At 40.1% G+C, this 12,225-nt stretch overlaps 1 protein-coding gene across 10 annotated transcripts in view; it reads right to left on the bottom strand.

The window, feature by feature from the left end:
• LOC101272154 (peroxisome proliferator-activated receptor gamma) overlaps positions 1 to 12,225 on the bottom strand; it is a 221,340-nt gene that overhangs the window by 140,931 nt on the left and 68,184 nt on the right. For all 10 annotated transcript variants that reach the window (XR_007479746.1, XR_007479747.1, XR_007479748.1 and 7 more), the window contains 2 exons: positions 1,613 to 1,840; positions 35 to 204 (listed from right to left, as the gene is read on the bottom strand). Coding sequence is in view for 5 of the 10 variants with exons in the window: in XM_033414109.2 (XP_033270000.1) it covers positions 35 to 204; positions 1,613 to 1,832 (390 nt within the window). In the remaining 5 variants the exon portion in view is untranslated. The remainder of the gene's footprint in view (positions 1 to 34; positions 205 to 1,612; positions 1,841 to 12,225) is intronic.

A 12,225-nucleotide genomic window follows, 5' to 3' on the forward strand; every position in this document is an offset into this window, starting at 1 on the left:
AATTATTTCAAAAAAGAAAAAATGTTTTTTTTACCTTGCATCCTTCACAAGCATGAACTCCGTAGTGGAACCCTGAAGCTTTATCCCCGCAGACACGGCATTCAATTGCCATGAGGGAGTTGGAAGGCTCTTCGTGAGGCTTATTGTACAGCTGAGTCTTTTCAGAATAGTAAGGTGGGGATGCAGGCTCCACTTTGATTGCACCTGTGTAGAGAAAAACACGAGCAGGTAATTATCACGTGAAAAACAATGCCCGACAAGCAACAGGGAAGTCACTATAGTACACCTTGCTGCCATTATTTTATTATTTAAGTTAGATGCACTATGGAACGTGAAAAATACACAGGAAAAAGTAGGCTTTGTCATCACAGGCAAGTCGCAACACCTCTGAGCCCCACCTGTGAAAAAAAATGGGGTTAACTCTGTGGTTAACTTTTAACTTTGTGGTTCTATGACCGTCCAATACCTCGGAACACTAAAGCTCTAACAGGCAACATATGGTATTTCAGATCATTATGGTTACTTTGCTACATAATGTGCTGTATTTGGCATTCGTGACAATATTAAATTATACATTTGAATTTAAATGTTGCATTTTAGAAGTGTTTTAAAACCACTCTTGAAAAGGAAACAGAAGGAACATTGCCATGAAAAGGTATGGTAAGCCCAGCTTGAAGGTACATGAAAAATAAGAGAGCAGGTTCCCATCAATGTTGAGTCAGAAAAGATGGTTTGTAAAATGATCTCTGATAGAGAGAGGCCTTATGGAAAGCAAGCACTATCTTTCCGTTGGTCAGGATCAGGCCTGTTAAATTTTCATATCAGGCTCCAACTGAAAGCCACACATATAAATATAACCAAGTATATCATTTATCTTAAAAAAAAAAAAAACTAGAACTACAGGAAGTTCTTACTTATTGTCAAGTAATGGCTGCAGTTACATGGTGGTGGCTCTGGAAAAACAGCATATCAGCAAAGAGATAAAAATCAAGGAAAGAGCATCATAGAAATTTGATCTTGAAAAGTTTTTCTCGCGTCTGATGGCTTTAGTTTTTCTCGCGTCTGATGGCTTGATGTGAACTGCGTTAATGGCGTGGGGATTTATCAATAGCCTACGACGTCAACATTTAAATTTGTGCTGAAAAATAGGTTTCACTGGAAGCTGTTCAAACTGCAGAATTAGTAAAGATGCAACAGTGATTTAGAGATAAGTTATAAAAAGTGACAAAATGTTCCTTATCTACTTACAAGTGGAAAAAAGAATTCAAAGTGTGGGGGGGATGGACTCTTAGCCTGAGATGCACCTGGCAAGGTAATCAGGCTGGAAAATGTCCCTGAGAAGGAAAGAAGAAAAGAAAGAAAGAAGGGAAGCAGGCAGGAAGGCGGGGGTGGGGTGGGGGTGGGGCAGAGAAAGATGATCTGGGGTGTTCACACACTACCTTCCTTTTTGGTCCATTATAAATGCCCACTATTTCATGGATCAATGGGTGAATAAATGAATGGTAAATGGCTTCACTATAGGCTTTAGTCTCTGGAGCATTTACCCCAGTGTGAATGCGATATTAGTCCAATTCTAGTCTCAGTAGTCTGAAAAGTGAAATAAACCGCATACTTTGGTACTCTTGGAGTTTCAGGTCATACTTATAATCCGCAACCATTGGGTCAGCTCTTGGGAACGGAATGTCTTCATAGTGTGGAGCGGAAATGCTGGAGAAATCAACGGTGGTGAAGGGCTTGATGTCAAAGGAGTGGGAGTGGTCGTCCATCACAGAAAGGTCCACGGAGCTGATCCCGAAGTTGGTGGGCCAAAACGGCATCTCTGTGTCCACCATGGTAATTTCTGAAATGGAGAAAAGAATAGCTATGACGTTAGTCCTGGAGGACAGTGCCATCCTGCAAAGATCCACAGAAAGGGAACAGAAAGAGTCTTGGGTCAAGTGACGTCACCTAGGTGATCATGAGGAGAGCAGAGAACACAGCCGCCTTCTTAGTGCCGTCCAGGCTGTTGAACTAATGTAGGGAAGTCACCCCTTACCTGGACGTCACAGTTGAGGACCCTCTGATAGTGTCACGTGTACGGCATACCCACATCCATGTCCTAGAAACAGCCCTGCTCTCTTCAGAGCGGGATGGCTTTCCTAAGCGTATCTGGGAATGGGTCTCTTGTCTTTTCCCAGCAAGCAGAGAGCTAAAGAATGTAGCTCTCAAAGGCTGACTCTTGCAAGAGGTTAAAGATTCCAGCTGTGGTCTTCATAAGAAAAACAAAGCGCCTTGAAAACACAAATAAGGAGACTAGGGCTGTGAATGTGCTTCAGCGGCTCCAAGAGGACGCATCAGGCACGGTTTGGGTTCACATGTCTGAATATCTACATGAATAAGTACCCAAACAACTTGAAGTTATCTGTGTTACAGTACAAACACTACACTGGTGATAGCTTAAAGGTCATACGGGGTCTCAATGACATCCAGAAAAAAGTGTGTGCTCCTAATGACAGGGGCAGCCATTGAACAAATTTCAGCTAAACCTACCTAACCCACGTCACCCCATTCACTTTGCCCATCTCCTCGGCATGCTTATTTTCTATTTCATTACCCATTTTTCTTAGTATATATTACTTTCCTATCAAAATACACCTCTCTCGTCTCAACTGCAATATCCACAAAAGTAGGTTCGTCAACTATTTCTCATCATGCCTACTGCAAAGTTCTTCTGTAGACAAAGTAAAGGTGGACTGAGTTAAAGCTGGTGTATATGCTTCTGTATGAATACTGGGAAATGAAAATAAGGATGCAAAAAACGTCTGGGTTGCAAGAAAAATTGTCTGCTCATCATTTTACTAGCTTATTTTTGTTTCACTTTTAACATATGACTTCAGGGACTGCCTGCCAACCAATGTCAGGCTTCTCAACACAGGAATCATATCCCTAGGGGTCATTTATTTTATTGAAAAGTCTCAGGGAAAATTTTAATGATAAAATAGTTATTTATGTGTAAATAAACAGAGCAAAAAATTCACGTGATTTTAAAGATATACTATGAAACTCCTAAAAAAACTTTATACTTGTAGTACATTTCATGGCTAAAAGAACGCTATTTTTAAAAAAGAATAGACTATTTTAAAAAGCAGCTTTAGGTTTACTTAAAAATTGAGCAGAGGGCTTCCCTGGTGGCGCAGTGGTTGGGCGTCCGCCTGCCGATTCAGGGGACACGGGTTCGTGCCCTGGTCCGGGAAGATCCCCCATGCCACGGAGCGGCTAGGCGTGTGGGCCATGGGCACTGGGCCTGCGCGTCTGGAGCCTGTGCTCCGCAGCGGGAGAGGCCACAACAGTGAAGAGGCCCGCGTACCCCCCAAAAAAAAAAAAAAAATTGAGCAGAAACTACAAAGTTCTCATATACCCTTTTCCCTTTCTCCCTCCCCCGCAAACCCTGAAACACACAGTTTCCCCATTATTAACGTGCATTTCCCCTATTATGAACACTTGTATTAGTGTGGTATGCTTGTTGACAAAACTGATGAACCAACAGTGATACATTATGATGAACTAAAACGCACAGTTTACAGTAGAATCCATTCTTTGTGTTGTTCATTCTATGGTTTTGACAAATGCGTAATGTCAAGTATCCACCATCACAGTAGCACACAGGATGGTTTCACTGCTCCAAACACCCGCCGTGCTCTACCTATTCATCCCTCCCCTCCTCCCCCGAAAACGCTGACTTTGTTGTCCTCTTCTACTAAGGGCAATTTTTGGTGGAAAAGCAGGGGAAGCACTGACCTACATCATAAATTGAAAAGTCTTTGCGTGGCATTCAAGGCCCTCCCTGACAGTCTGCCTTACTTTTTCAGTGTCATTTTCCACTCGGGATCCCAGACCTCACCCCCGTTCTCATCAGTGCTGTGCTTGGGCGCATCACACCGTGTGCCCAGGGCAGACACTCTGCACCGTCTAGTCCGCTCATCTCTGTTCATGCTGCTTCCTGAAGTTGTTCACCCTCCTCCTGTCCCTCAGCACCACCCGTCAAAATTCCCGTCTGTCTTTTCCATGGTAGTGGGGAATCCCACAATGGTCCAAATGCTACTCTCTCCATGAAACCTTCCACGAATTCTCCAACTTAAAAACACTCTCCATTCTCCATGTTCCCACAGCACTGAGTACCTCTCTTTCCCTCCGGTATAATTATTTGGATAAGTATCTCCGCTGTTAGATTTCCAGTTCTGGAGCAAAGGACAGGGTCTTATTATTCTGTTTTCCTTTTAGACCTTATGCATAGTTGTTGTTTACTAAACGCTTGCCAACTGAATGATCATATTTTATAGGGAAGGAAAGAACAAGTATTCATTTTTCTGTGAAAATGGAAAAAATAAAGATACTTTTTCAGTGGTTTAGTTTTGCTAAGACTTAAGCTCCCCAGAAAAGATGTAATCTTCAATATCATAAATAAAATACAGTTTAAGCTGTAACTCCTCCTCTCAACAACGTGTACTCAGTTTTTCTCTTCTGATAATTGCAGGAGGAAGATTAGGGTACTGTAAACTTTTTCTCTACATAGAAAGGACAAAGTGAGAAAGAAAAACCGTTTGCCTCTTCATCTCTATGAAAACAAATTATCCCAGTACACACTTTCCTTCCCCTCTTTCCCTTCTCCCTGTCCTCTTACTCTGGGACATCTCGACCTAAACAATATTACTCCACAGGGACCATGGTTACTGGGAGGCACAGTGGTTCCCTAGACATTTTATTTTGACTTAAAGATGGGGTCCAGGGAGCCTGCTTCTAATTTTGTCTCCAGAAAACATAAGCTACTGTTTCTGCCAAGCTGTAAGTTGAGTAGGTGTTTTTCGTGACTCCATGCAATTACTCATGAAAGAACAAATGAACAAAATGCTTGCATACACAACAGTCCTTCTCAGGGATAAGTAACAATGTCTTAACTTTCCAGCTGGGTGAGAGAAGTGCATTGCATCAGGCACATCATTAATTTCACAGCCTTTGGTGTGTTTCAAGCAGGCAGGAGTCTTGAGGCAGACACTGTGGGGAAGGACGTAGTCGTGTGCCATTTACCTCAGACCTTCACCTTGGCTTTAAACTCTACGATACTCAATGAGCAGACTTCACAACACGCCAAAGTATAATGTAGTTCAAACAAAAAGACATATCATGCAAAAATACAGCAACTTCTCTCATCTGAGAGGCATCATTATTTGGGAGTATGGAAGTGGGTCAGAAAAGATGTTAAATGATAAAAATCAAGCACTAGAACTATACAGTTTACCTTTGGGGTTCTACGTTGTCCCTTATGAAAAGAAAAGAAAAACTTCTACTAGAATGTCTGGAGAAATGCTGCACCTCCTTAATAATGACATTAGCTAATATTAATAGAACCCTAAATCTCTGCTAAGTATAATACCAAATACAATGCTTGGACTGTCTCACTGAATGCTCACAATGGCCCTATGAGGTAGGTATACTTATAAATCCCCTTAAAGAAGAGGAAACTGAGGCACAGTTATGGAAATAACTTGCCTAAAACCACCCAGCTACTAAGGAGTACAGCTGGGTTATGAACCCAGATGGTCTAAAACGCCACAGCCCGCACACGTGACTTTCTAAACTTAATACTGATTAGAAAAACAAATCTCTTCCTGATCTTCTAGTTCTATATTAAATAACAATTAATTTCGACAAAGCTTCGCTGAACACCTATGATGCGCCAGGTACAGGGGGCTGGGGATGCACTATGAAGGGTAATTCTCAAATGGAAGCTTCATTGGAGAAACATGTTAAGCTCAACAAGAGTGGGTGCAGGAAAGAGCCTTTCCTACATGTCTAAAACTTAGTAGCCCTGTTGGAAGTGACCTTAGGCAGAAACTTAATCACCAATTTTTTTCAATCTCTTTTCATTTGTTTCAGTTCAAGGTCATGGTACTCATAAATATTATTCATCCAGCCCCTCCTTATTGATCTATTCAAATCACTTTGCAGTGTGAACTGACCTGTGAATTTCCTACTTCCTCTCCCGTTACAAGAGCCGATATCCAGAGACAAAAATCACTCTGAAATGTCAGAGCAGAAAGGGCGTTTTGGAGATAATCTAAGCTCCCCATCTGGCAGTTGAAGAAAACCAGGCAAAGCGATGTGCTCAGGAGCTCAGGGGAAGAGGCCGAGTCCACGAGAGTCCAGGTTCTCTGTCTCCTACCCCTAGCATCCTCCACATTGCATTACGAAGTCGTTACCATGTGTAAATACGTTGAAAGGGGGACTTTTTAATCTATACCAGTTTTCACAGATCCAGACTTTTCGGTCTTAACTAACACACAGGAATGACATCAAATTTATGAAGGAAAAATGTCTCATGCAAGGAGCCATTTACTGGTCGACAAATTAGAATAAAGAAATTGGTAGTAGAATTTGTTTCTAACAAAAGTAATAAACTCCGAATTCCTCAAAAGGTTTAGGGAACAGCCTCGTAAAGTGAGCATCGTATCCGTCCAAGTCTTTACATAATAAATACAGATGGATGTATTTTATTTGTTTGTTTGTTCGTTGCAGGTTGCTGTTCTGAACATTAACAACTGAAGATGGAGAGCTAGTAGCGAGTTAGAAGCCTGGGTTTGAATCCTGACCTCTTTCTTGTCAATTTTGTGATCTCTTTATCCCTAATTATCCCCATCTGTAAATAATCATACTGCCGACCTCACAGAGTTGCTGTGAAGATTCAGTTAAATAATACATGTAAAGCAACCAGCAAAGGGCCAGAAAGTTAAGTTCTCCATAAACGTAATTATTGGTAGTAGTGGTAACTTTTGTCACCAGAGTAACCAGAGTACTAGAATCATGTAAAAGGTAGGCTAAAAGCTCCCCAACGCTACCACTAGGGGACAGGAAAAGGAAGAAACAGCAGCAAAGTCCCATTGTTCAAAGAGGATTACGCCTAAAACAGATGTCCTGTTTTAAAGGCCTCTGCAAAAGGAGAGTCCACGGCCTCTCTGGGTTACTCATTCCAATGCTAAATTGCTCTTCTGTAGCCAGGAAAGTCTATGTCTTATCTGGCATTTCCCCAACTGTGTTATACATATGTTAATGATGTTCCTTTTAAAATAATTAAAAAGAAAAAATTTCTGGTGGGCAAATAAACTTAGGAAATGCTAGGTGAAGCCAGTGTAAATGGGTCTATTGCAGGACTTCTTAGAATTATATGCTAATAATCCATGAGAAAATACAAGAGAGGGGAGGGTATCGCACACAACGTTTGAGGAGTTTACCATCTGATGGAACAGAGTTTGTGAAATGATGGTCTAACCTATGTTGTTGGAGTTTGTACATTTTTCTTTCATTTTCTAAACATACAGTTATCATCCTCTGCATACTTGACCTTTACCACATGTACTTGAAAAGTTTTATTAAGTTATGCCTTAGGTTTTCTCTAACTTTAGAGTGACTAAGGGCAAGGATTTATGTTGGTTAAAACAACGAGAGAAAGGATTTCTAACTTAAACCACAGAGAAAGGAATCACTGTAAAGACTAATGCTCTTTTTTACAGAGACTATCCTAAAAGCCTCCAGGCAGGGGAAAAAAAAAAAAGTCCCCTAAAAAGGGTCAGGAATCAGAATGACACTGAACTGCTCAAAAGCAGCGCCGGAAGCTAGAAAATCAACAGAGCAGTATTTTCAAAATTCAAAGAAAAAAATGATTTCCAACTTAGAATTTTATATTCAGCCAAACCATCACTCACGCGTAAGAGGAGAATAAAGACATTTTCAGAAATGTAAGACCTCAAAAAAAAGTCACCTCCCGTGTGTTTTTCCCTAGAGTTCTACACCAGAACAAAAAGGAAACATGGGATCCAGGAAGCAAAAGATTGAGGTACAGGAGAGAGGTGGAAGGAAGACCCAGGACAACAGATCCTGAGCAGAACCTGTTCGTTGAGAAAATGGTTCAGAGGGTGCCGGTGGCCTCATGAGATTCCCTGAGAAACCGCAATGCCCGAGACATGCAAATGCCCACTTTGAGGGAGAGTTTGAGAATGAACTGGTGGCAGGTATGGAGAAAAGGAACAACAACAAAAGTGAGTAATTACTAATTAAAAAAAAAAAAAGAATGATTAACTCCAGAAAAACAAACAGCTATTCAGGGTCAGAAGTAAAACTGTAGGGCCTTCCCTGCTGGTCCAGTGGTAAAGAATCTGCCTTCCAATGCAGGGGACGCGAGTTTGATCCCCCAAACGAAGCCCGTGCCCCAACACGAGAGCCCGTGAGTCACAAGCTACAGAGCCCACGTACCCTGGAGCCCACGCGCCACAACTAGACAGAAGCCTGTGTGCTGCAATGAAGACCCGATGCACCCCTCAAAAAAAGTAAAACTGCAGTATACTGTCCGGCTCAATTGTAAGTGCACTTCCAAAATTACTGCGATGTAAACACAGACAACTAATTTCACCTAAAATTACGAATAACCACACTGTGAGGGTGGGTTGCGGGAGAGGAGGAGTGTAGGTTTTGGGAAAGGGAGTGTGATGGCAAAGGGCTAAATTCTTATCTTCTGCAGCAGTAAGTCAGTGGGTAATCAACACAATTTAAAAAATCGCAGTATAAGCATGTTAAACATACAGCAGTAAAAACCAGGAGACATGCTTTAAAAAGTTAAAAATCATTGCCTCTGAGAAGTGGGAACCAGGTGTAGGTTGAAGACTGCGGTTCTTCATTAAAAGCTTTGTACTACGATCTGACTTCTAAAACTGTGTACAAATATTACTTTGATGAAAGTAAAAATTAAGTTAAATATCTTTAAACTGCAGTATTTTCCCATGATTTCACCTAACAGAGGGAGTAAATATATTCCTTGCCTGTTTCCCAGTCCTCTTAAAAGGACTTATCATGCAATAACCTGGAAAAGTAGAGAGAATTTTAATGGTAGTTCCAAGTAAAATAAAGGAGTATCAGAAAATATTTTTGATACTTGACCAACAGATGACTGTCCTTGTGACTCAAGCATTTAAAAAATAAATTCTATCAATTCCTTTCTTTTCCTTCACTGGTATGATGAGTTTTAATTAGCAAAGGAAGAAAAAGACTCTGGACCCCATTAGCAGAAGCATAGTTTAATAGTAGCTAATTATTTTTAGGCACTTATTATCATATGACAGGCACTGTACCTTAGACCCATTACATATGTAATTTATAATTTGTTAATGTAAGTATAATTTAGAAATGTACATATAGTAATATAACTTACATATATAAATAGTCCTATGGGTTGTAAACAATTATAATTGCTACCCAATAGACTGAAAACATTAGACAGAAAGAGGTAAGTGATTTGCCCAATACAGCTAATAGGTATTGGAACTGGGGTTTGAATTCTGTTATGGTTTCTCTGAACAGAGAACCTCTTAGTTTGGACACCAGGAATTAAGAAAAGGATTAAAATTCCTTAGTGTGGAATTTTAGTGGATTCCTTAGTGTGTCATTTGTTTCTTTAATATAAGAAAATATGTTTTCATTGTGTTGTCTACTTAGACTATATTACAAACCAAATCCAGTGCTTCTGTCCTGGTGACACTCCCATCGATAGCCTTGGCAGAGGTTGAAAGCCTTCTAATACGTATCTTTATATGCACATTTCTTTATAAAGAGCCAGAAGGTCTCATAGCAAATTTCCAAATTCAGACCAACAAAGGGCGTATGATCAGCTTTGGAGAAGTCCATGTTAGTTTATGCTTTCTAAAAATTCATTTTCTCTTGCATGGGCCACATCTTGTTTAGATAGCTTGCTTAATCCAGTCCTGAGGTATCAGGGGACAGGAAAGATGACAGGCTCATGCCCTCATCCAGAATGATCGTTTCTTCCGCTACCTTAGCTGGAGATTCAAGTCCTCTTTCTCATCGTGCTCAAACTAGTTCAAGGTTGGTTCTTCTGCTAAAACCACCTTCACATGTTTCTAAAAGGAGACTTACTAAAAACTAGTCAGGACTAAGGCTAAATCTGTTGAACAGTTAGTTACTCTGGTTTAGCTGAAACTCTAGCCTTGCCTAGCACACACCAGCAGCCAGCGAAGACTGGTACTTAGGTCAGAAAAAAGGAACTGGAATGTTTCCTCCTGGCCAGCTCCTTCTGCACAATTTGGTTTTGGTTTTGCAGTGACAGGGGAAGGAAAATGGGAGAGAGGAGACCGAATGGAAAGGAAAAAAATGCAAGGAATGCTCCACAAGTTTGTAGCTACTTAGAAAGGAGGGAACCACCAAAGATCTCCCAAAGGACTGTTTCTCCTTGCTTTGTCCACCCGTCAACCACTGTAAGGGACCTCCTGCAACCAGGAAGAGATAGAGTGGGTAGGTGTTTTTAAAGAAAACTTTACTACTGAAGCATCTCTAACAGCCTGAAATTATGCTAGAGGGGAAAGCTGGCCTTACTCAGAGTTGTTTAGTCTGGCAAAGTGAGTGATACACTACGCTTCTGTTTACTCTTTTGTTTTCAATTTACTGTGCCAAGCACTCTTAATGAGAAGACAATGGTCTTAAGCTATACAAACTCTGAGAACAAAAGTGTCAAAACAGATGTAGCCAGATCACTTGTGGTTATGGGATGAAGTGCAGATTTCCACTAGCTGTACTGTATATTATCTTAAAACATATTGCCATGTGATATTAAAATATTCTTAGTAAGCACTTTTCATTCTAAGTCCTCCTCCTGAGCCATTATAGCATTACCAAAAATACTCTACATGAAAACATTTGATACAACACTCAGCCATGAGTTCAAAAAACCTCTTCATTAGGAAGGGTGAGAAACTTCATTCATCTGATAAAGAACAGCTATTTAAAAAAGACAAAACAACTGAAGTAGCCATCATACTTGACAGTGAAATAGCTAAGCTTTCCTTCTGAGGTCAGGAATGAGATAAGGATACTAGTTATCATCAACACTGGAGATCCTATCCAATCCAACAACAACAACAAAAAGACACAGAATTCGAAAAGTAGAAATAAAACTAACATTACTCACAGATGCCATGATTGTATAAAAAAAAAATAAAACCATTACAGCTAAAAGGAGAATTTAGCAAAGTTCCTGGATATAAGGTTGATGTTAAAAACTCAACTATATTTCTATAAGCCAGCAACAAACAGAAAATGACATTTTGAAATGATGTTTACAATCGCATCAAAACCATCAAATACCTAGGGGGGAAAATCTAGCAAAATATGAGTACAATCTCTGCGCTGAAAACTCAAAAGTATGTTGAAAAAGTCTCTAAATAAATGAAGGGGCGTGTCATGTTCATGGACTGGAAGGCTCAGTATTATAAAGCTGTCAATCCTCCACATTTATCTATAGATTCAGAATAAATTCTAATCAAAATCCTAGCGTTTCTGCCTGGAAACTGACATGCTGAGCCTAAAATTTATGTGGAAATTTAAAGGGCCAAGACTAGCCGAGGCAATCTTGAAGAGAAGAAAAATGCTGGAGGACTTATCCTACCAGATACCAGAACCAATGATAAAGCTACAGTCATTAAGACCAGATGTTGGTTGGTGCAAAGAGAGAAAAATAGACCAATGCAACCAATGCAAGCCCAGAATCAATGCCACATGTAAACGGTCACCTAGTTTATGAAAAAATGTCACTGTAGTAGGGCAAGGATAATACTTTCAATAAGCAGTGTAGGTAAACTGGGTACCCATAGAGAGGAAGAAAAGGTTCAACCCCACCTAATACCACACACAAAAATCAATTTCATGTGAACTGCAGATCTCAGTGTGAAATATTAAACAAAAGAGCGTTAAAAAGAAAAACTAGGACAACGCCGTATCAACCTTGGAGTAGGCAAAGATTCATTCAACAGGATATAAAAAGCACTGACCATAAAAGAAAAATGTGATACACTGGACTCTATTAGGATTAAAAACTGTTCATTAAGTGAATAAAAAAGCAACAGAGTGGGAGAAGGTATCTGCAATACACATATTTGACAAAGGTCGCTTTAAAACTCGTATCTAAAGTACCTGATATAAAAATAGGCAAAAGACTTGATCAGGTACTTTGCAAAAGAGGATAGCCAAATGGACAACAAATATTTTAAAAGGTGCTTAACTTTACAGTCATCAGAGAAAGGGAAATAAAAATTAGAAACAAAAATTACAAGCTGATACCACCACTTACCCACCAGAGTGATAAAATGAAAAAGAAAATGCCAAGAACCAGGAAAGATGTGGAGTGAATGA

Source organism: Orcinus orca, chromosome 10 (genome assembly GCF_937001465.1).
Source record: "Orcinus orca chromosome 10, mOrcOrc1.1, whole genome shotgun sequence".
Taxonomy (NCBI): domain Eukaryota; kingdom Metazoa; phylum Chordata; class Mammalia; order Artiodactyla; family Delphinidae; genus Orcinus; species Orcinus orca.